The sequence below is a fragment of the Astatotilapia calliptera genome, chromosome 3, assembly GCF_964374335.1.
Source record: "Astatotilapia calliptera chromosome 3, fAstCal68.1, whole genome shotgun sequence".
Lineage (NCBI taxonomy): Eukaryota > Metazoa > Chordata > Actinopteri > Cichliformes > Cichlidae > Astatotilapia > Astatotilapia calliptera.
Genome location: NC_137424.1, coordinates 74,517,935 through 74,541,299, shown reverse-complemented (window position 1 = coordinate 74,541,299; position 23,365 = coordinate 74,517,935). Strand labels below are relative to the sequence as shown.

The following is a 23,365-nucleotide window of genomic DNA, read 5'->3' as shown; positions in this document are numbered from 1 at the left end:
AAAAGTGAGGCGCATGTCTGTGTACGTGTGTATGGAGCCATTGGGTGCGGTCACTATAGCAACCAGGCTCACACCTGCCTGCTTAACGAGCTCTGCCTGCCACTGTACCAAGATTCATCTTAAGCACTTCTCTTTCAACTGCTGCTGTGTCCACAGTGTTACAGCCATCATTTTACCCTCAAAACGTCGCCATCGTTGTTCTTTTTCCAACATCTTGTCTTTCAAAGCTCAGAGATGTAAACTTTTTAAACTGTGTGGGTCCAAGTGGAGGGATCACATTTTAGTCATTCAGTGATTCAAAGAATATGACCTTTTAATATTCTTTCAGATGTTTTCTGACTCTAAATGTTCTTTTCTCATTTCTTAGGGTTTTCTAATTTACATTTAAAACATTTTCAGTTTTTTTCCAACTCCTTCTTCTGTGTAACCTTCAGCTTTTAGCAGTTCAGCACCTTTGTTTTCAGGTTAAATTCGGGGTTTTTTGGGTTTTTTTTAATCTCATTCAATATTTTTAACTCAAAATTCAGCAATTAATTCATTTCAGTGCATACATTCAGATTCAAGCATTCACACTGCAGTTTCTTCAGAAAATGCACTTTCTAGTTCTATTTTATTATTATTCTGTATTCCGTACGTTTTTTGTAATCTATCTCCTTCAAAACCGTTCAACTTAGAAAAACCATTCAAACACCGTTAGATTCCTATTCTTTTGGACAACATTGCTTCTATTTTTCTCATTTTTAACATTTATATTTTTAATTTTATTCAACTTTTTTCAACAAAAATTTATAATGTATTTCAATGGGGAGACCCTTCAAATTCTCATTCAACTTACTCCTCTTTAAACTGTATCTACTTCCACATACATTGACATAGAGCCACCATTCAAACTTTAAAACGAAGACAAGACATTCAACTATTCAACTTGTATTTATCTTTTCAATATCTATTATACTTTTTCTTCAGTTCCAGTTTAAGTTTCATGATGTTTTTTCACCCGTTTCAGATTTTATAATGGGTGTGTATGGGACGGAATGTTGGGGCTAGAGTGAGACAGCCCAACTGCTAGAGTGAGAGGAGCGAAAAAATTAATCTTAAAATCTTTTTTAAAACTGCTGCTGTGTCCGCAGCGTTTGCTCTACAGGTATGATTTTACCCTCAAAACGTAGCCATCGCTGTCCTCTTTCATCCAATGTGTTTACTATTGTACCAGGTGTTATGGTTCTTTCATAAATGCCACCAATGCACAGCCTCCTCCATCCAACTCTTCCATAGACTCTAATGTTAAAATGGCTCAGAAGGTTCGTTTGAAAATCAGAAGAGCATGGTGTCTTTCCACTGTCACCACGTCCATATAATAAGGTCCACAGGCATGAAAACTGAGAATTAGGTAGACTAGACATTGCTGTCGCTCACGGTGAAAGAATTTTGTCAATACGACTTTTACTTTTCATTTGGGAGCGATTTGTTTCGGCCTGACTTTTCTGTTCATTTTAAGCAGCAAAAGTGAGGTGCATGTCTGTGTCCGTGTGTATGGAGCCCTTGGGTGCGGTCACTATAGCAACCAGGCTCACACCTGCCTGCTTAACGAGCTCTCTCTCTCTCTCTCTGCCAAGATTCATCTTAAACACTTCTCTTTCAACTGCTGCTGTGTCCACAGTGTTAAAGCCATCATTTTTACCCTCAAAACGTCGCCATCGTTGTTCTTTTTCCAACATCTTGTCTTTCAAAGCTCAGAGATGTAAACTTTTTAAACTGTGTGGGTCCAAGTGGAGGGATCACATTTTAGTCATTCAGTGATTCAAAGAATATGACCTTTTAATATTCTTTCAGATGTTTTCTGACTCTAAATGTTCTTTTCTCATTTCTTAGGTTTTTCTAATTTACAATTAAAACATTTTCAGCTTTTTTCCAACTTCTTCTTCTGTGTAACCTTCAGCTTTTAGCAGTTCAGCACTTTTGTTTTCAGGTTAAATTCAGGTTGTTGTTTTTTTTGTTTTTTTTTAATCTCATTCAATATTTTTAACTCAAAATTCAGCAATTAATTCATTTCAGTGCATACATTCAGATTCAAGCATTCACACTGCAGTTTCTTCAGAAAATGCACTTTCTAGTTTTATCTATTCCGTACGTTTTTTGTAATCCTACTCCTTCAAAACCGTTCAACTTAGAAAAACCATTCAAACACCGTTAGATTCCTATTCTTTTGGACAACACTGCTTCTATTTTTCATATTTTTAACATTTATATTTTTAATTTTATTCAACTTTATTCAACAAAAATTTATAATGTATTTCAATGGGGAGACCCTTCAAATCCTCATTCAACTTACTCATTTTTAAACTCTTACTACTTCCACATACATTGACATAGAGCCACCATTCAAACTTTAAAACGAAGACAAGACATTCAACTATTCAACTTGTATTTATCTTTTCAATATCTATTATACTTTTTCTTCAGTTCCAGTTTAAGTTTCATGATGTTTTTTCACCCGTTTCAGAGTTTATAATGGGTGTGTATGGGACGGAATGTTGGGGCTAGAGTGAGGCAGCTCAACTGCTAGAGTGAGAGGAGCAAAAAAATTAATCTTAAAATCTTTTTTAAAACTGCTGCTGTGTCCGCAGCGTTTGCTCTACAGGTATGATTTTACCCTCAAAACGTAGCCATGGCTGTCCTCTTTCATCCAATGTGTTTACTATTGTACTAGGTGTTATGGTTCTTTCATAAATGTCACCAATGCACAGCCTCCTCCCTCCAACTCTTCCATAGACTCTAATGTTAAAATGGCTCAGAAGGTTCGTTTGAAAATCAGAAGAGCATGGTGTCTTTCCACTGTCACCACGTCCATATAATAAACTCCACAGGCATGAAAACTGAGAATTCAGTAGACTAGAAGCTGCTGTCGCTCACGGTGAAAGAATTTCGTCAATACGACTTGTACTTTTCATATGGGAATGATTTGTTTCGGCCTGACTTTTCTGTTCATTTTAAGCAGCAAAAGTGAGGTGCATGTCTGTGTCCGTGTGTATGGAGCCATTGGGTGCGGTCACTATAGCAACCAGGCTCACACCTGCCTGCTTAATGAGCTCTCTCTGCCACTCTGCCAAAATTAATCTTAAACACTTCTCTTTCAACTGCTGCTGTGTCCACAGTGTTACAGCCATCATTTTACCCTCAAAATGTCACCATCGTTGTTCTTTTTCCAACATCTTGTCTTTCAAAGCTCAGACTTTTACATTTTTTAAACTGTGTGGATCCAAGCGGAGGGATCACATTTTAGTCATTCAGTGATTCAAAGAATATGAACTTTTAATGTTCTTTCAGATGTTTTCTGACTCTGAATTTTCTTTTCTCATTTCCTAGGGTTTTCTAATTTACATTTAAAACATTTTCAGCTTTTTTCCAACTTCTGCTTCTGTGTAACCTTCAGCTTTTAGCAGTTCAGGACCTTTGTTTTCAGGTTAACTTTGGTTTTTTTTGTTTGTTTTTTTAAAATTTCATTTAATATTTTTAACTCAAAATTCAGCAATTAATTCATTTCAGTGCATACATTCAGATTCAAGCATTCACACTGCAGTTTCTTCAGAAAATGCACTTTCTAGTATTTTATTATTATGGATTCCGTACGTTTTTTGTAATCTATCTCCTTCAAAACCGTTCAACTTAGAAAAACCATTCAAACACCATTAGATTCCTATTCTTTTGGACATGACTGCTTCTATTTTTCTCATTTTTAACATTTATATTTTTAATTTTATTCAACTTTTTTCAACAAAAATTTCCCATGTATTTCAATGGGGAGACCCTTCAAATTCTCATTCAACTTCCTCCTCTTTAAACTGTATCTACTTCCACATACATTGACATAGAGCCACCATTCAAACTTTAAAACGAAGACAAGACATTCAACTATTCAACTTGTATTTATCTTTTCAATATCTATTATACTTTTTCTTCAGTTCCAGTTTAAGTTTCATGATGTTTTTTCACCCGTTTCAGAGTTTATAATGGGTGTGTATGGGACGGAATGTTGGGGCTAGAGTGAGGCAGCTCAACTGCTAGAGTGAGAGGAGCAAAAAAATTAATCTTAAAATATTTTTTAAAACTGCTGCTGTGTCCGCAGCGTTTGCTCTACAGGTATGATTTTACCCTCAAAACGTAGCCATGGCTGTCCTCTTTCATCCAATGTGTTTACTATTGTACTAGGTGTTATGGTTCTTTCATAAATGTCACCAATGCACAGCCTCCTCCCTCCAACTCTTCCATAGACTCTAATGTTAAAATGGCTCAGAAGGTTCGTTTGAAAATCAGAAGAGCATGGTGTCTTTCCACTGTCACCACGTCCATATAATAAACTCCACAGGCATGAAAACTGAGAATTCAGTAGACTAGAAGCTGCTGTCGCTCACGGTGAAAGAATTTTGTCAATACGACTTTTACTTTTCATTTGGGAACGATTTGTTTCGGCCTGACTTTTCTGTTCATTTTAAGCAGCAAAAGTGAGGCGCATGTCTGTGTACGTGTGTATGGAGCCATTGGGTGCGGTCACTATAGCAACCAGGCTCACACCTGCCTGCTTAACGAGCTCTGCCTGCCACTGTACCAAGATTCATCTTAAACACTTCTCTTTCAACTGCTGCTGTGTCCACAGTGTTACAGCCATCATTTTACCCTCAAATTGTCGCCATTATTGTTCTCTTTCCAACACCGTATCTTTCAAAGCTCAGGCATTTAAACTTTTTAAACTGTGTGGATCAAAGTGGAGGGATCACATTTGAGTCATTCAGTGATTCAAAGAATATGACCTTTTAATATTCATTCAGATGTTTTCTGACTCTAAATGTTCTTTTCTCATTTCTTAGGGTTTTCTAATTTACATTTAAAACATTTTCAGTTTTTTTCCAACTCCTTCTTCTGTGTAACCTTCAGCTTTTAGCAGTTCAGCACCTTTGTTTTCAGGTTAAATTCGGGGTTTTTTTTGGTTTTTTTTTTAATCTCATTCAATATTTTTAACTCAAAATTCAGCAATTAATTCATTTCAGTGCATACATTCAGATTCAAGCATTCACACTGCAGTTTCTTCAGAAAATGCACTTTCTAGTTAGCTTTACATGTTGAAATGAACGTTTGAAAGTCTGAACCTTCTCCAGAGCTAAAAGGTGGTGCAGGTGGAACAGCATGAAACTCACCTGAAGCTTCCTCTGCTCCTCCTCCTGAGCCGCTCTTTGCTCCGCCTCCTTCAGCTAAACACACAAACACACGCAGAGTGTCAGTGTTTGTGTGTCCAGGTGTGAACCACTCAGAGTCTGTACAGGTGTGTGTTTATACCTGGCTGACTTTCTTCTGCTGTTCTCTGCAGATGTCGTCACACTCAACAGCAAACTGAGGCGACAGCGAGCACAGCACCTCCTACACACACACGCACACACACGCACACACACGCACACACACACACACACACACACACACACACACACACACACACACCTAATGTCAGAGTCCTGCAGTGTGGAAATGGTTAGTAGAGATTCAACCCTTCTGATCCTGAGATGTCCACAGTTACATTATCATCAACACTTACACTGCACAGGTATTCCTAATAAAGTGGCCACAGTGCGGAGTGCTACTTTTGGTTTTACCTTCTTGATTCTCTTGCAGGGACACCGGAGCTTCACCTTCTGCTGACACGTCTCCTCACACACACCTGGATGGCACACCTGCTTACAGCGATGGCCACAGCTCAGCTGCATGCACACACACACACACACACACGCACACACACACACAGATTAATTGTGGCTGCTGCTGTAGCGAGGCAGAGCAAACTTCAGCTCTGTCCAAGAGAAACATGAAGCAACCGTCGAACAGTGAAATGAAACACTGGCTCCGCCCCCACGGTCGCTTTGATCCTTTCACGGTGGAGGAAACGTCACCACCATCAGTCTTTAGCTCCGAGCAGCTGGACCGCAGCTTGTATCGGACTCTCAGCAATGTCACATAAACTAAAGGCTGAAACTCAAACAAGTTTTTTTGTGGTTTCTTTTTTGTTTTGAAATGATTGTGAAGAGTTTCAACATCTCCAGAGGAGACGAGCCGACTTCTGAATTTATTTCTTTTAACCCGGCGAAGTCCAAGCCAGCGTCTGACGTCTTTGATGCTTAGCAGCACAGAAAACACTGAAGCTTAAGAACCATCAGCTGGAGTTTGCTTTCATGAAAGCGTCACAGACGCCACCTCTGTGCCAGATAGCTCAAGTGTCACCTGGACATTTGTAATGCTGACAGCAGCAGCAGCCACACAGTGACCAACAGTCTGACATGTGCTGGTAGCAATGCAGTGCACAGGGAGGAGCTCAGATCAGGTGATGAAAGTTGTACAGGATGAAGCTTAGATAATAAAATAATGAGGATGATAATTCCTCAGGGAGGCTCATCTCGCATGCTGCAGTCTTATTGGCCTTTACAGGCTCAAAGATGCCGCCCCCCCCCACCACACTGGGTGCACAGACAGAGAGGAAACACTCTTCATAGAGTTCCTAGAAGACCTGATGTGGAGGTAAACTCAAATCCCCATGCTTTAACTTCTGTACGATATGAAAAAAAGAAAAGTTCTCTTTTTCTTCTGTAATGATTTATGAAAACACACATCCACTGCTTCAGGACTTCACAGGGTTACACCGATCGACACGCTGAAATAAACACCTGAAGGGTCTTTAGACACTTTATGTTTCTTACTTCACGGGAACATTTTGGGATAAATCATTTTTCAGATCAGCCAACTGAACGGAGAGAAAATCGAACTGAGAGGCTGAAACCTGCAGAAGAAGAGAGTCTAAACACCACAGCGCTGCGGCCGCTCCATGTTTGTTATTCCTGCTGTGTGCGTGCGTGTGTGTGCGCGTGTGTGTGTGTGTGTGTCTTGGCTCTTCAGAGCTGAAGTTACAGCTGAATGAAAACAGTGTTCTGACAGAAGGACGCACACGAACCACCGCACTGCTCAAACATTTTACTTCAACTGTGCTTGTGCGTGTTTAAGTCGCAGAATGAAAACACTAAATCACTCCCAGGTGAAAGGAAAGCACGAGAGCGAGACTGTTGGTGTTCAGCTGGCGCCACACGGCTAAAGCGATCAGAGCGATGGCGCTGAGCGGACGGCGTTGTGTTACTTCTGCTGTGTCACTGACGATTATTGACGATTGATAGGAGGAGGGAGAAAAACAGGAGGCGGGAAGAAGAAGAAAAGAGGAAAGGAGCGTAGCAAGAATGGAAAGAGCTGGGACCTCCAGAGCGGTCACACTTCAATGGCACTCAAGGCTGATAAACTAGTCCCATGATGCACTGGGGCCCTTAGGGAGGACACCACAGATGGAGTGGGGTCGGCGCTCATACCTCTTTGGGACACTGGTTGTTGCAGGAGCTCAGGGCCTCCTTGGTCTGCTCGTCGGCTGCGGTCAGCTTCCTGCAGAGAGCGATCGATCGGTCAGCAGTAACACTGTTAGTTCACACACGTTTTATTAGTGATGAGCTGCTGATCACCCGGAGCTCACAGCAGATAAGGAGCCTCTGTGTTTATGCTGCTGCACAGTGACACTGGCTGAGCGTCGGTACCTGCAGACGGGCTCTGACACACACCTGGAGCAGCGACGCTCTCAGGCTGCCCTCTTGAAAGCCTGCTCACTGACACAGCTTCACTGATCCAGGCCTCACCTGAGCAGCACTCACCTTTGACCTTCGTGTTTCAGACGTGTTAATGTGCAGGCCAGCGGGTCTCAAACACCTTGTCCACACACGTGTTTATATCAACAGAAAACAGCCTCACACACATCGCCGGGCCTTCTTTTCACAGCCTGAATTAGTTTGAAATTGAACCGACTGTTCAGAACGTCTTGTGAAGCTCGATGTCACAGTTAAAAACATCCAGCTGGAACAAGCCTGGACTTGCCTCACGGCACGGTTTGGAAACCACAGCTGGAAGTGAGTTGGGCCCTACAGAAAACCACTTCACACTCGTTCTGTTGTTGTGTTTTGCCCCTCGGGGCCACCGAAGACTCGGGAGAAGTTCCAGATTAGTCGCCAAGTGTCTGAGTATGTGCCAGACTTTAAAAAGGACTTCAGTTTCCTCGTAAACAAACACGCCTCCACTCATACAGACATTATTTTACACATGAAGGTAGGCAAGAGTGCTTCAAATAAATCTTCTATTGACGAATAAGTCAGACCACAGAGTTACAGTCCTGTGCAGGTCTTAAACCACCCCACACTTTGTTGTCAGGTTTAAAGAAGCAATGAAAGGTCTTAAATAATCAGGCCACATCTGATCTTAATGAGCTTAGAGAACTGTAGCACTAGAGCACCTTCGGTGTACACCGGGTGTTTCATCTTTCCTCACTGTGTGTTTGCCACCTCTGTCCATTGAATTATTCATTTCTATTAATCTCCGGCTCTCTCCCTCAGCTTGCCTTCGTCCTCACACCTCTCACAGATGCCCCCCTCCCTGAGTCTGGCTCTGCTGGAGGTTTCATCCTGTTAAAGGCAGTTTTTCCTTCCCAGAAATGTTTCTTATTTGTTAAACCACTGATCTGTAAATCATTCCAGTGCTGCGGCTGCACATAACAGAAAACCTAACAAAGAACCAAATTTAAATGGCGTCTTTGTTCCCTAAAAAACAAACACACATCACTCGCTCTCATTCCTTTAGTTGAATCTATGAAAAATGCCAAAGATAAAACAGTTTTACGGACATCAAATGGGATTTTTGTACCAACAAGGTGATTCCCAAAGTGCTATTAGCTGAAAGCTTGGCATATCTCAGCATGCTGCACAGTGTGTCCTTAAAGAAGGAAACTGGACACGTGGAGGACAAAAGAAGAAGTGGCAGACCTAAAAAGCTATCTGCAGCAGCTGGACGGTGTCTGAGCGCGACACAGGGCCTGTCGCTTCCCCTGATCCAGCTCCACGTTTTAATAAATCACTGTCGCACATTTTCTAAGCAAAACAAAGAACGATGGGTGACGCGAGACTTGCTCTTACTCATCATTGCAGTCTGACAGCTGGCTCCCTCTCCATATAAAACACTGATATTACTTCTCTTTAAACGCATTAACATCGACCATCCTGTTAAAGCATTTTTGTTCCTTCTGCTTCAAATTATGCAGCAAGAAGCTCCGCTTTGATTTAAAAAGAGGAAGTTAAGAGAAGAAAAAGCTTCTGGTGAGTCTGCCACCTTTACACAGCAGTCGTGACTTTATCGTGCTTTGTTTTGTCATTTCAAACGAGGCCGTTCATGTTTCCAGTCATGCCATCACTCTGCCTTTGTTTACATCATGTAGTGAGTGACTGGTTTTGTTTATTCAGGTATGATAAATCATGTGTTTGTACTGACGTGCACTCCACGTAGAGCAGGCTGATCTTGCAGTGGCACCGCTGGCGGATCATCTGGCTGCAGGGGGGGCAGGCGCCTGGGTGACAGGGGCGGGGGCAGGAGTGAGGGCAGCCGGATGGGCGGGGCTTAGAGCAGCCCTCCTCACACACCTCGCACTGCAGAGAGATGAGATCAGGTGAAGCAACCAGTAGGATTACTGTGAGTAACAAACACCAGAACACTTCACAGTTTCTCACAGGTCGCGGAGTTCCACAGGGCTCTGTTACCGATCCTCTACCTTTTAATTACTAAAATATATACATGCTTGCAAAAGCACAAGGTGCCTCATATTTAACAACTGTACTCTACTATAAATTACCTGTTTAAATTTTAATTGGGCTTACAGATTGTATTATTAAGGCCTGGCTTCTGTAACTGACAGGTGGATGATGACATCAGCTATTTGGAGTCCCCGGACGTGACCTCGGCGCATTGGAGCATTTTTAATGCACTTATCTGACCAATAACATGGCTGCTGTGTTTAACTTTACCAACAGGTGGTTCAAGACGTCTGAGCTCCAGTTTTGGTGAAATTTGAGGATTTATTTGAATATTAGAGCACCAGTTACCAGGTTTCTGTGCGATGGCAGAATCCAATGGGTAGTGTCATAGTGGCTGTTAGTGGAGACTCAAAATTAAACACAATATTTCCAGGATGTTTGTGATCATACTGGATGATGTTTTGTTGGTGACTGTAGCTTTACTAGTGCAAACAAAAACAAGGGGATTTTCAGCTTCTTCCAATAAGATACTGTTACTGATGAAGTCTAAGTGTGAATGTATTGAATGTATTGCTACAAGGTGCCGCCAGCAGCAGCATTACATCCTGTAGTCCAGGTCGTGTTCTCAGTAAAGTACAACATGAGTGTTTAACACTTTAACAACAGAGTAACTAAATCTTGTAATAAATTACATTTCAGTCCTGTTGACCTTCATCAGGGACTTGATTGCAATTCCTTGAATGTGTTAGTGGTAACCCAGACAGTGGGACTTACATTTAACTGTAAACATCACCACCGTCAGGCTGCAGCTCCAAGCAGCTCATACCAGACTCAGTGATTTTAACTGTAATGTAAAGGCCTGTTTAACTGCACTCCTTCACCTGCTACACCCGTCGCACAGTCAGGTGATCATAAACGTGTAGTTTGTCACATAAAAAAAACAAAACTATAATACATTTCCTGTTGGGAGGTCGTACTCTTGGGTCGCTGTGTATAACCAGCTGCTTACGGCCCTGCTTTTTCGTCACCAGTATCCAGTGTCATTTGAAATACAACTACAGCGCTCCACCAACGCTCGCTGGGTCAGTAGTTTCCTGCTTCACAGTCCAGTGGTGCTCAGTGGTGTGTTTGTTGTTTCCACCTTCAGCAGGACTTTTCTTAGATGTGTGCAAAGGATTCTGTTGGTGCCATCATTCATCATTTCATCAGATTTCATTGACAGACATCTAAACAAGGTCCTTACTGGATTGCTGTTAACCAGATGACACTCTCTGCTGCAGGAGTGGTTGCCGCAGGTCAGAGGTCGTCCGCAGGGTCGCTTGCAGGAGAAACGACCCTGACGATGACACGGCACCGGGCTGACCTGCCGAGCACAAACAGAGTTCAGCACAGACCCTCCATCATTAGATCTGATGACCTCGTCTGGAGGTGAACGAGCGCCTGTATACGAGTGTGCTGAATACCAAACGACTAAATGAGATGAAACGCAAGAGACTTAAAAGAGCGAGAGAGATACAGAGAAGGACAAAGCAGATGAATAGAAGGAGGAAGGAGTGAATGAGGAAGAGGAGGTCAGAAGGACAAACTAATAATAAACGGCGTTTGGAACGAGGGAACATGATGGAAAGGAAAACATTAAGGAGGGGAAGGACGGTGGGAAAGTAGCACAGATAAAAAGAGGAGTGCAGGGAGGAAGTAATAAATCTACAAAGACAGATACGTGGAGCCTTCGTGCTGGAAACCAGTGTCGATGACCAGAGAGGAAGAAGTGCTGAAAGCGTTAAGCCGCATCATCGTCACTACAGTTTAAAGAAACAGAAGAAGAGTGAAGATGGAGGCTGTGACCAGGCTGGCTCTTACCTCGTGTTCTCCAAAACAGGCCCTGAAAGACAAAAACAAAGACTCACTGCACCGCTCACCTCCACTCACTATTCACACGAGTGTCCTCGTTAGGCTTCAAATGTTTACTGCAACCACTCAAACTCAGCGTCCGCTCGTTTGCAGACGATCAGATACTCAAAGTCTGTGCAGTTTTATGAAATTCTTCCACAATTTGTAGATGCAGTTTATTTCCTCCGATCGGTGACGCTCCGCCTCTATAAGATGCTCTTCTCGTACCCACTCATGTCACTGACCTGTTGCAAAACAACCTGATCATCTCTAACATCTCCCTGCAGCTGATCGTCTCTAACATCTCAGCTGTTCTCTTTTGCTGGGACGACGTGTTGGTGCCAAATTCACTACAATATTTAGAATATTTTTCATTAGATTTAAATAATAATAATAATAAGAAGAAGAAAAGGTGTATCTGTTTAAACAAACAACTTGGATATGGTTTTATGATCACAGTATTCTGCTTTTTGTGAGTCCAGACTTCTCGTAAACATTTTTTAGCCGTTTGGGGCTTTTTCCTTTAACTTTGCTTTTTATTTTAACCTTAAACGTATCCACCCGTTACAGGCATCCATTCACTTCCATTCAGCTGATTTATTTCCATATTTTCCAGTGGACGAAGAGATTGACATTGACCTTAGAAAAGGTCAGAAGCTGGAGCAGCTGGAGGTCGAGGGATGATGAGAGACGTGATGGAGGAAAACAAAAATAAATAGAATCATTGACTTAATTAAATTGAGTTTGGCTTTTTATATACGTCATCTTATTTTGACTTCGTTACTGTTCAATTAGTATTTTAATGGCTGAATTGTTTTATTTGAATGTGCGCTGAAGTCAGAATGGACTTTACTGCATTTATTTTCTTTTATAATGTTTACAGAACATCACGGGGGGTTGGGTTGAAATGTGCTCGGCTGTTGGTTGATTATCTAACGCTTCCTGTTTTTCCGTCGGCGCAGATGAAGACAAAGTGTTGATACACGCTGCTTTGTTTGCAGAGTTGCTCCGATGCTGTTCTTTCCACATTTTAATGAACTTTTATCACATCTTTGCACATTATCCATCGACTTCCATGCATCTAATTCACCTCCATATCTACACTTGCCTCGTCAGTTTTACATCACAGTCCATCACTTCTCTCACATAAAGTCCTTTCGCTCCCATTCTTCCCATTTACTTCCATATTTTCCAGTTGGTCCACAGCATCACTTAGTTTATCTGATACTTTTTTCACACTGTAAAACAACATATCATCACCCATCAATTTAAAATCACCCACTTTCCAGCTGCTCATGCTTTTACGTTCACTTCAAACTTCATCTATTCCGTCCTTTCTTTTGCGAGCATCCTTGTTATTTGTATATTTCCCAGCTGCCTCAGCTTCTGCTCCGTTCATTAACTTTATTCCGGTTAGCAGCTCACATCCTGTCACTACTGTGAAAAACTCCATTTATTCTACTTAATTTCAAACATGTGTCTGTTTTGTTTTTACCGACTTCAATCACTTTTTTAAACGATCGTTTACTTTGGCTCATTACGCGCCGACCTCACGTCACCTCAGTCAGTTCGTGTAAACGCTGTGTGATGGTGAAAACAGCTTTTTCACTTCGCTTCTTTCAACTCAATCGACTCCCACCATTCACGGCCGCTTGGTCACATCACACGATCACTTTCTGGCACATTTTTAGAAAACGTGACTCTGCGCGACCCCCGGTTCATTTGTGTTCGCTTTGCCTCGACATGCCGACGCAGAGCCGCGGACGACCGGCTCCAGCAGAAGTTTGACTCAACATCGTGTGTGCGTGTGTGTAGGGGGGATACGGCGGTTCTCACACACCCACACAGATGGCTGATGTTGGTTGTTGGCTGCGTCACTGAGCTGCAGGCAGCTGGCAGGCGGAGTGTTTTTTAATCTCAGGTCTAATGATTCGTGACGGGACCAAAGCACCTCAGTGTGTGTGTGGGTGTGATTTCTGTGTGTGTTTAGGGGTTCTGGGCACCACATGATGAAAACACTTTCATTATTTAAAAGGCCTCCAGCTCCTCGGTTAAGCGTGGTTCGGCGTCTGCAGGGAGCCCGGCGCGTTACATCATGTTTTACATATTCATTGAAATCTAATTTAAGGAAATGTGAAGCACTGTGCGCTCGCCCCGGCACAGAAACACTTTGATTTTCTGGTTCTGCACATGTTCAACGTTCTGAAAAGTAAACCGATCCACGTTTGCTTCTTTGGCGATGCTGATCAGAAACATGTGACCGCGCTTTCTTCACCGCTCTGCAGGAAATGTTTGCCTTTCATGGACATACGGCTCAATCCTAAAAGGAAAAACACTTTTCTGAGACCAGGTTCACATGTTGGCGAGAAGCATGCACTATGAAGCAGGTTCACCGTATCCAGGACATCTTTCTGTTATCGGGGCTCTTTTACTGTGACATGACGCTGGTTGTCAATTACAAACTCCATTTAAAAGAGTTAGCATGTGTGAAATAGAGCGACGTGAATGAAGAGCTGTCGTTAAACAGACTGAAGCACCGGCCAGTAAAGTCCAGCAACCTCCAGCAACCAGTCATTCCAACTTTCATTCACAAGGAGATTGACGTCGGGAATATACGCTTTCCTCGAGCGACCGCTGGTTGTCATGGATGCCTGACAGGTCTCTAGGTCTGTGTGATGCTGCTTAGGATAACATAACCAGTTTAAACTTGTACGACATTAAGATGTTTTCAAACAGTCTGACGAACAGAAAAAACCAGGGTAAGATTCCTCCTAACCGTCTCTGACCAGCTACAATCTCAGGGATCTTCCAGAAATGGTGATGCTATTTTCCATAGATCTGATTGGTCAGTAGGTGCTGATGTCATGGTGTTAACTCAACAACCACTAATCCTGTTTTGTAGGTGTCTGCAGACTGCTCTGTGTTAGAGCTCACGTCTACCTGCTGCTGTGATCAAGAAGTGTGTGTGCGTGTGTGTGTGTGTGTGTGTGTGCGTCTTACGTCGGTAGGGGGACTTGGCATGGCGGGCAGGGCAGAGCCTTCTTGACAAACGCGGGCTCAGACGGCTGCTCCCACGGTCCAGCTAAGTGAACCTAAACCACACGGAGAAAAAACTTGTTGGTGGAGCAACACAAACACTTTGTCCTGTTTTTTTCTCTCTGAGAGGAAACGGGACATTTTCTGCTTTATGGAGCTCGTGATGTTGATAAGATGTTTGACAACGGCGCTCGCAAACACACAGAAGTATGCGCTCGAGTCCACGGCATCCAGATCTGAATAAAAAGTACTTCAGCATCAGCTTTAAGCACCAAAACTCTGAGAACATCTGCAGATTATTAAAGACGCACTCAGATTTATGAATTATATTTCATACTAACCATCTAAACCACGATACACGTGCAGTGTCACACAAAGTGAAACTTCCTGCTAAATCTGACTGTATAAGAAACAGGAAATGGAAGTAATAAAGTATTTAGTTACTTTCCAGTAAAGCAGTCGTTGTTTTTTATTCGTTTAATTCACTTTATTCACTTTTAAAGCTCTGAAATGATTCTGGTGATTGATTCTATTTAACACAAAGAATCTGGAAAATAAAATAGTCTCAGCGCTTTCAGAGTAAAAGCATCTGAAGCCACAGCTGCTGCCTGCACCTCAGTGTTTGGTGGTTTTGTCGGAGGTCAGCAGGCTGCGCATCATTTTCCTCTCTTATCACACAGCCTGGGATCAGCACAGATCCCAGAGAAACAAGAGGACCTGAGGTGGTCCTTTACCTGCTGGGACTTGACCAGCACCACGTCGTGGCAGGGCTGCGGGCAGGTGTGGCTGCAGCTGGGCAGCGGCAGCAGGCAGGGCTGCTTGCAGGGGGGGCAGGTGCCGGGGTGGCAGCGGTGAGCCTCTCGGGTCGGGTGGTGGCAGGACGGAGGACACCTGAGGACAGCAGATGAAAGTTTAGTGAGACCTTTCTGATTCCTGCTTTTCTTCTCTGCCCGTAGCCAAAGCCAACAGGAGCAGCTCATTACGGGTCAACGATCGGCCTCGTTACAGCAGAGCACGACGAATAAGGGAGTAAAAACAATTAAAACTCAGTTAAAGCATAACCCGCTGTGGCTCTCAGGCACGTTTTAATCAAAGCTCTCAGGAGACGTTGCATAACTGCAGAACTGTTATTTAAGACTGCAGGAAAACATAGGAGTGCTGCGCTTTTAACCTCCTCACTGCAGGTTTGCCCTCAGGATCTAAAGCACAGGTGTGTGTGTGTGTGTGTGTGTGTGTGTGTGTGTGTGTGTGTGTGTGGTTACCTGCAGGCCTCCTTGCAGCGAGGTGGTTTGGTGGTCCTCTCGCGGCCACAGGGGACGACAAGGACCGTCGAGCCGCACGTGCACCGGACCTCCACCGACTCTGGACACGGATAACAGCTGCCTGAGTCAGAGAGGGCGACATTAAAGGGCAAATTCACTCATTTTCAGATAAACCGGGGGAACGTGATCATCAGTAACAGAGTTTATCATATCCTCCTATTACAAATCCTCCACTGAGCTGAGCAGACCGCCCACCTGTAAGCCACACAGATATAAGCGAGGCTGCCATATCGCGGCATCGGCCCCTCTGGCCGTCACCAGTAGGCGGCAGGTGAAGTGTCTGAGCCGGGGCTCGTAGATATATATATCTTCTTCCACTCGATGATTACAGAAAGCATTCCCTCATCCGGTTTTGTCTAATATGTTTAGTAATATTACTACAAACACATTCATGACAAACACGAGTCTTTCCTGTTCAGCAATCAGATAAACTGCTGCTGCTCTGTGAGACGTTGGCAGGTCTGCCTGCACGGCGTCAGTCGACACTCACTGCTGTGAAGACTTCCATTAAAATAACACACCGAATGTTTGGCAACAGACAGGACTGAGTGGGAGACTCGTGTCTCACAGCTTGTGCAGATAAAGCCTGAACAGCAGATGCTTTTCCTTCTAAAGGAGAGACGTCCAAACCAGGAGCTCTGCTTATTTTAGACTGTGGGGCAGGAGAACATCTGTAGTGCCATCGATGGACAAAGTAATGTAGGCTGAACTTAAAGGGGACATCCTCTTGGGCTGCAGCTGGTGGTGCTAGTTTTGTTCTGCACTGGAAGCTCGAAGTTTGCTCGGGCTGATGTGAAGAGGTTAGAACAGGTTCATGAGCCGATCAGAGGCCGCAGAGTGGAACAAAGACAACCAGCTGCAGTCCAAGGCTGAGTTCCTCTGCAGGATGAGAGACTCAACCAACCAGCTGAATCTGGTTACCTGCGTCTTCCTGGGAGAGCCCAGACATCCTGCTGTCACCACGTGCAGCTGATGGATACAAACGCAGGTCAACCAGAGAAACCATCAGCCTGGAACAGACGCCAACCCCTCACTTCCCCTCTGCGCCTCTCTTGACTTTTTCAAGATCTCGACACACATGAAGATCTAAACTTGCAACTCCACCCAAACCACGAGCACCACTCAACCCTTTAGCAGCCAAGAACCTCGGAGGTGCATTCCAGCCGGTTTGACTTTGACGTAAACTATCCAAGTGCAGGTCAGAGGTCACTGCTTGATGACCTTTGCCCCTACCAAATGAAGGTCCCGAGAGCACCGAACAAAACCGGCTGTCCTGAAATATCCTGAAACCAGGGCAGCGTGGTGGAGTCCTGCAGTCCAGCAAGGAGGCAGCCGATTATGTCGGCCTGTTATTTACTTGTTGCAAAGAAATCAGCAATTAAAATCTCTGCAGAGGAAAAACTTTAATCACTGACTGAAGAAAACATGTCCTCCCCTAACACCACAAACAGGATCCACATCTGTGGGAAACAACGTTCCCACTGAAGTGATGTTAAAAAGTAAACACAGGGTGGGGTGGTTTTATAGTTTCCATAGTTACACCAGTCACAATATCAAAGTTCACCTCTGCAGGTCAAAATATACCGAGTGAGGGGACACACACACCCCCCCCCCCCCAGTGGCAGCTGTTATCTGTGTGGCAATGCGTTGGCAGTGCTGCAACCTTCTCCCTGCTCCCTCTTGAAAGGTCAGAGCAGCCAATCAGCACGCAATCACACCAATAAATTGACTTTAATCTATTCAGCCAATCAAGAGGCGGATGGATGAATAAATTATCTGTTATCGCCCAATCAGGGAACAATAGACGCAGGAAGCTGTCTGTTATTCAGACACAGACACACACAGAGCTGAATGTTTGGGAGAAAGTTGACCTGTTTCCTGCTGATCGTCATTAATTCCCTTTATCAAGGACTCGAGAGAGTGTGTGTTTTCTCCTGTGCTATCAGCTGGAAGAAATGTCAGCGCACACACACACACACACACACACACACACACACACACACACACACACACACACACACACACACACACACACTCTCTTAAGTAGGCCAGAACTTCTCGGTTTGACCTCTCACCTTCATCCAGCTGTGAATCCTTCAACACTTCACAGCCTATCTGACAGACAGGAATGTGATGTGACGTGTGTGTTGAGAAGTTTCAGGTCCGTCCACGTCTGCTCAGAGACTCAAACTTTCTTTACTGCTGGCCCCTAAACGTGTTTGTTTCTGCTGTGACGTTTAACACAGGTAGTCTGACTGCTGGAGCCTCCGGTGGACACGAGAGGAGCTGCAGCTGTTATCACCTATGAACCTGAGCCTGTTACCAAACGAATGATCATCACTGATCCATTCATTCCAACTGATTTGAATGCCGCTGTGATTCTGCACGTAATCTAAATGTAATCAGATTACTTACCTTGGTGACAGACTGAGGGACACTTGTGGTTCCGACAGCCCAGGGTTCGGCCGCAGCTTTGGTCGCAGGGGGGACAGTTACCGGGGCAACACTGAAACACAAAGCATCGTGGGAAACAGGTTTATCTCTGAGGCACTTCTTCTTCTACTTCTTTAATACAGGCGACCGCAGCTCGTCCTGCTCTGCTGTTTGGCGCCAAAATCATCAAACATGTGCAACACACGTCATCGCGTTGTGTTATTTCACACAGCTACGAGTAACTCTGTTCACACAGGACTAACAGAGGTGGAGGGCGGATGCAGGCTCGTCTGGGTTCTGCACCCTAAAGGTCATCTCACGAGAGAAAGCGCCGGCCCCCGCCACCCTGCAGCCTCCGTCAGGTGATAAGGAGCTTTTATTATGGAAATGGAACTTCCTGTGATTTAATGTATCAAAGGTCGTATGAGCTCCGCCCCCAAATGTTCCAGATTAATAACAGTTATATTAATCAGCCGACTACTTTGTACTTGCTGTCTACACTCTGTTAGTCATGAAGCGTGTGGACTCAGTGTTTATTTGATCAGGTTAACGTCACGGCCGCTCCTCTGCAGGGAGCCGGGACTTTAAGAACCGGCCGTTTTGAGCTCTGCACATTGAAGAAGCTGCAGGTTTCTGACTGCCTCGGTGAGTTCAGATGTAACTGGGACTCCCACGTAGCTGGACTGGAGTTTGGCACAATCCATTTTTCCAGCTTTAAAATCCTGTAAATGTCACGTCTCCACTGAGAAAGAGATTTTCACGCTGACGTTATAAACGCTCTGCTGGGTCAGACGGAGTAGAGGGGTCTCAGGTGGCAGACACCAGCTGCTGCTAACCATCTTCCACAGCTTCATAAACATCTCTTACTTCTACGAACACGCTGTTGAACTACACAAAGAGCGACTGTGGGCTTTCAGAGCGGGGCTCACTGCTGAGAAGCAAACAGATGAAGTAGATTTATGAGATAAAACGAGGAGTTTGATGGGAAAATGAAAGCTAACGAGACCGTTTTATAAAAGAGCAGGTGCAATAACATTTACGGTGCCAGAATAAAAAGGGAAAATCTGCAGCTGTTTGGGCTTCATTAAGTATTTAAATGCTGTTGGTACCAAACAACAGGCTGAGCCACAGGATGAGACAGCGAACATTAAAATGACTGAAAGCGCCCATTTACATCTGAGCAGGTTGGCCCCACGGGTCTGACAGCGGGCGGATTATTAAACCTCATCATGTCACATGTCAGACGTGGCGTCAGACAACCTTTTCCTATCAGATTAAACTGATCCGATGCCATCAGGGTGACATTTACGCCACAAAAACGAGACATCGTTGCCGTCACGATCAAAGCGAGACAGCGGGACGAAAGCGTGGGGTTCCCTCTGCGAGTGGGTCCTTCAGTCACTGCTCAGACGTTTCATCAACCCTGCGTTGAGCTCGCCTTCGCTCTCTCCGAGACCTTTAATCCACCAGAGAAGAGGAAGGCGGAGGTATGAAGGGTCTTATGTGTGTCATTATGCAACCAGCCTCCCCGCAGCTGATGGAAAATCATTTATTTAACACCGAGAAGATAACAACTCCAGAGGCTCCAGATGTTTCACTGCAGGAACCATCAGAGGATTTGGTGGAAAATTAATGTGATCACACTCAGAGTGGAACAAATCTGAGACACTACACACTGAGTGGGCGATCCACACACACACACACACACGTCCTCTGGGTCTAACTGTTCCTGCCTGCTGCATCGCTTCCTCACTATTCTGATTCCCACCTGTGCAGACTCACAGTTTGTACCCTAGAGGCCATGTGTAGGAGTTTTACTGGTGACATGATGATTTCTTTGTGCAGCTCTGCTTGTTTTGTGGTATAAATCAAGTGTACCTGCTTTCTTTATAGCCGTGCTGTTTCACTGCTTCATAAAAACTCAAATTCGCTGAGTTCAGTTGATCTGGAGCCAAGATGAAAGCTCCAAGGCTCAGCTTCCCACATACGGATTAAATCCAGGACCACAAACCTTAAAGAAAGTTTTATTTTATCCTGGGAGTCGATCTAGTCGTGTGTGGGAACCTGCTGAAAGGTTTCTGTAGGTGAACCAGGAGGATTACTAACAGTGTGTACTGTGGCTGCAGCTCTCTGTCTCCCTCTGCTGGTTACTGTGCCGCTCTGCTCGCCTTCATTTGAATTGTTTCATCCACATTAATGACTAAAATAATCCTGATTATCTTTTTTTTTTCAATAATCTAGAAGCCCAGACTTCACAAATGTGATGCTAACCAGTGAGAGCCGAAACAGGTGAAGCATCTCCTGCAGCCAGGTGTGAGTTCGTGCAGACTGATAGTTTCTAATGAGAACGTGGACTGACCTTCCTCCTGCACTGGTGTCTCTGACAGTTCCTGGTTTTGGGACACTTGGAGTCGCACAGGTATTCTTTATGACACGGCATCTGCTTCCTGTATCGGCCACACCTGCACTCCTTCTCCACCTCCTGCAGAGACACAGAGCAGGGCTCAGCGTGTGTGTCTGTGTGTGATCAGTGTGTGTGTGATCAGTGTGTGTGTGTCAGAGACCTGTCTGCAGGTTTCGCAGCTCCCTCGGTGACACCTCATTGAACAGGTGTGCTTCAAACATGCCAGACGGCGATCGCACGTGTCGCCGCATGGCTGCACTTCCTCTGTACACGGCAGAGACGACTCTACACACACACACACACACACACACACACACACACACACACACACACACACACACACACACACTTAGAGAACAGTAGCATGGAGTGAAAACCCGTGTGTGTTTGCGTGAGCACTCACTGGTCTTTCCGCATGGACACGTCCTGCTGATGGAGCGAGGACATGGAGGACAGTCGCCATCGCAGCACACCTCCTCACAGGTGTGGTTCCCACAGGAGAGCGGAGCGCCGCACACCTGCGACAGACAGACAGGTGAGTGAGAGGAGGCGGGGCTTCCTGCTCTCAGAATAAAACTAAACACATCAGACGAACCACACCGTCTCCACAGCTTTAATGACTCATGTTACACTTTCTGACCCAGCGAGCAAAGACCACACAGAACATCTCGTCTGGAACATCTGGAACATCTGCAGATTCTGGCAATAAACAATCACAAATCCAGCTGTGCGCTGCTGCTGACACACTGCAAACACACCTGCTGGCAGGTCCAGCGGGGGCTGGCGCAGGGCCTCTCTGCCTTCTCTCTGCCGCACACACACTTCTGAACGCTGACTCTGGGACAGGGCGCGCACTCTGACACACACAGGAGAGGGGGGGTTTCAGGCAGGCATTTTGGACAGCTCACTCGGGACTGTGTTGAGTCACAGTGAAGCTTCACACATGACTCCGTGTGTGTGTGAGAGACTGTGTGTGTACCTGTGTGACACGGCTGTGAACAGGTGTGCTGTTTGCAGAGCAACAACTTTCCACACGGCTGCTGACACGACCAGGCCTGCAGAGAGAACACACAGTGAGCATGTCACCAACACCCACAGCACGCTGTAAACCTGCAGACGGCGAGGCTCACCTTGTTGCTACAGCGACGGGGGAGGGGCTGTGCTTTGCCACACAGACAAGACACCGACACCATCTTTGGACATGGAGGGCAGGGGCCTGAAACACACAGCTTTAGGAACATTTCCACGCTCCCAGCTCAGAGCAGTTTGTGTGATGTGTTTACTGAGGATGCAAAACTGTAAACCTGCTCGTCCTCTGGGGACAAGGCCCAGTTTTTAAGGATTTCCAGGATAACTCCATTTATCCTTTCTGTGTGTGTGTGTGTGTGTGTGTGTGTGTGGGTGGTTACCGGGGTGACAGAGCAGCAGGCAGGTGTGTCCACAGGCAGGTTTGAGCTCCTTCTGACAGATGGAGCCGCACGAGTGAGGAACCAGCCACGGATCAGCTGGAGGATCCTGAAGCTTCCCACAGTAACACGTGTACCTGAACACACCACACAAAAGCTTTTAAACTCTGAAGTTTACAGCCAACATTTATTTTTTTAATTCAGCGCCTTCAACACACCGACCTGTACCACGTGATGTGTTTAAAACTTCCCACAGTCCGATTAGTGATTATTTACTGAGATAAAAGATTAAGGACAGAAAATCCTCAGCTGGGAAGAACCCAGTCAGCAGAAACACAAAGAGACACAGGTGAGACATGCTTAAACTTTTAAAGTGACTGAAACTAAACTGAAAACCTAAATTCAAAAGACAATAAAATGAATCCATGACAAATAATTACAAAAAAACTATATGTAATATAAATTAAGCATTTCTAACAGTAAATACTGAGATTGAAGCACAAACAGCATGAAACTACAGTAAGTGTGGAGTGTGGCTCCCCCTGCTGGAGAGCAGCAGCACAGCCGCGTTGTGTGAAGCTGGTCAGCGTTCACATGAGATACAACAAAGTGATGCACATTTGCTCTTTCTCTCCAACCTATGGGGCGATAAATACTGCAGCAGGTGGCAAGTTACAGACACTTCACTCGTCAGAGCTCACGTCCAAATAACCTCCCACAACTGGAGCTCAGACTCCTAAATGGCCCGTTGTTATAATTAACAACACATTACAAAAAGCTCCAAAAGGCACCAACAGCACGAACAACAGCAGCCACCTGTCAGTCAAAGAGGCCACGCCCCCAACAACAACAACTTCCAGCCTTAATATAGTTTAAACTGAAACAAGTGAACCAAAACATCTTTGTGTCAGAATGTCAACATGTTTATCTGTGCTGTAAAGCTGGAAACGTTAACATGGGCCTGAGTGAACAGAGTGTATTTCAGTGGTTCAGTGTTCAGCCATGGAATCTGTTAAACAGCTTACTGCTCTCTGTCTGCTTCAAGATGGATTTAACTCGGAACTTTGAAACTTTGATTAAACACAGGAAACAAAAAATATCAATAAAATAAAAAAAATCAATAAAAAAAAGAGTACAAGTTATAAAATCGTTTCCAGAAAGAACTGAAAACTGAATAAAACAGAAGACTGTGGAAAGACAAACCGATACTGAGGATACAGGAACACTAAG

At 44.6% G+C, this 23,365-nt stretch overlaps 1 protein-coding gene across 3 annotated transcripts in view; it reads right to left on the bottom strand.

Moving 5' to 3' along the window:
- nfxl1 (nuclear transcription factor, X-box binding-like 1) overlaps window positions 1-23,365 on the bottom strand; it is a 51,765-nt gene that overhangs the window by 24,125 nt on the left and 4,275 nt on the right. For all 3 annotated transcript variants that reach the window (XM_026163429.2, XM_026163430.2, XM_026163431.2), the window contains exons 7-24: window positions 22,139-22,272; window positions 21,860-21,945; window positions 21,709-21,784; window positions 21,488-21,585; window positions 21,133-21,247; window positions 20,890-21,014; window positions 20,685-20,807; window positions 18,308-18,398; window positions 15,833-15,953; window positions 15,305-15,461; window positions 14,535-14,626; window positions 11,505-11,526; window positions 10,888-11,007; window positions 9,385-9,539; window positions 7,392-7,461; window positions 5,643-5,747; window positions 5,332-5,412; window positions 5,193-5,246 (exon numbers count right to left, since the gene is read on the bottom strand). In XM_026163429.2, the coding sequence (XP_026019214.2) occupies window positions 5,193-5,246; window positions 5,332-5,412; window positions 5,643-5,747; window positions 7,392-7,461; window positions 9,385-9,539; window positions 10,888-11,007; window positions 11,505-11,526; window positions 14,535-14,626; window positions 15,305-15,461; window positions 15,833-15,953; window positions 18,308-18,398; window positions 20,685-20,807; window positions 20,890-21,014; window positions 21,133-21,247; window positions 21,488-21,585; window positions 21,709-21,784; window positions 21,860-21,945; window positions 22,139-22,272 (1,825 nt within the window). The remainder of the gene's footprint in view (window positions 1-5,192; window positions 5,247-5,331; window positions 5,413-5,642; window positions 5,748-7,391; window positions 7,462-9,384; window positions 9,540-10,887; window positions 11,008-11,504; window positions 11,527-14,534; window positions 14,627-15,304; window positions 15,462-15,832; window positions 15,954-18,307; window positions 18,399-20,684; window positions 20,808-20,889; window positions 21,015-21,132; window positions 21,248-21,487; window positions 21,586-21,708; window positions 21,785-21,859; window positions 21,946-22,138; window positions 22,273-23,365) is intronic.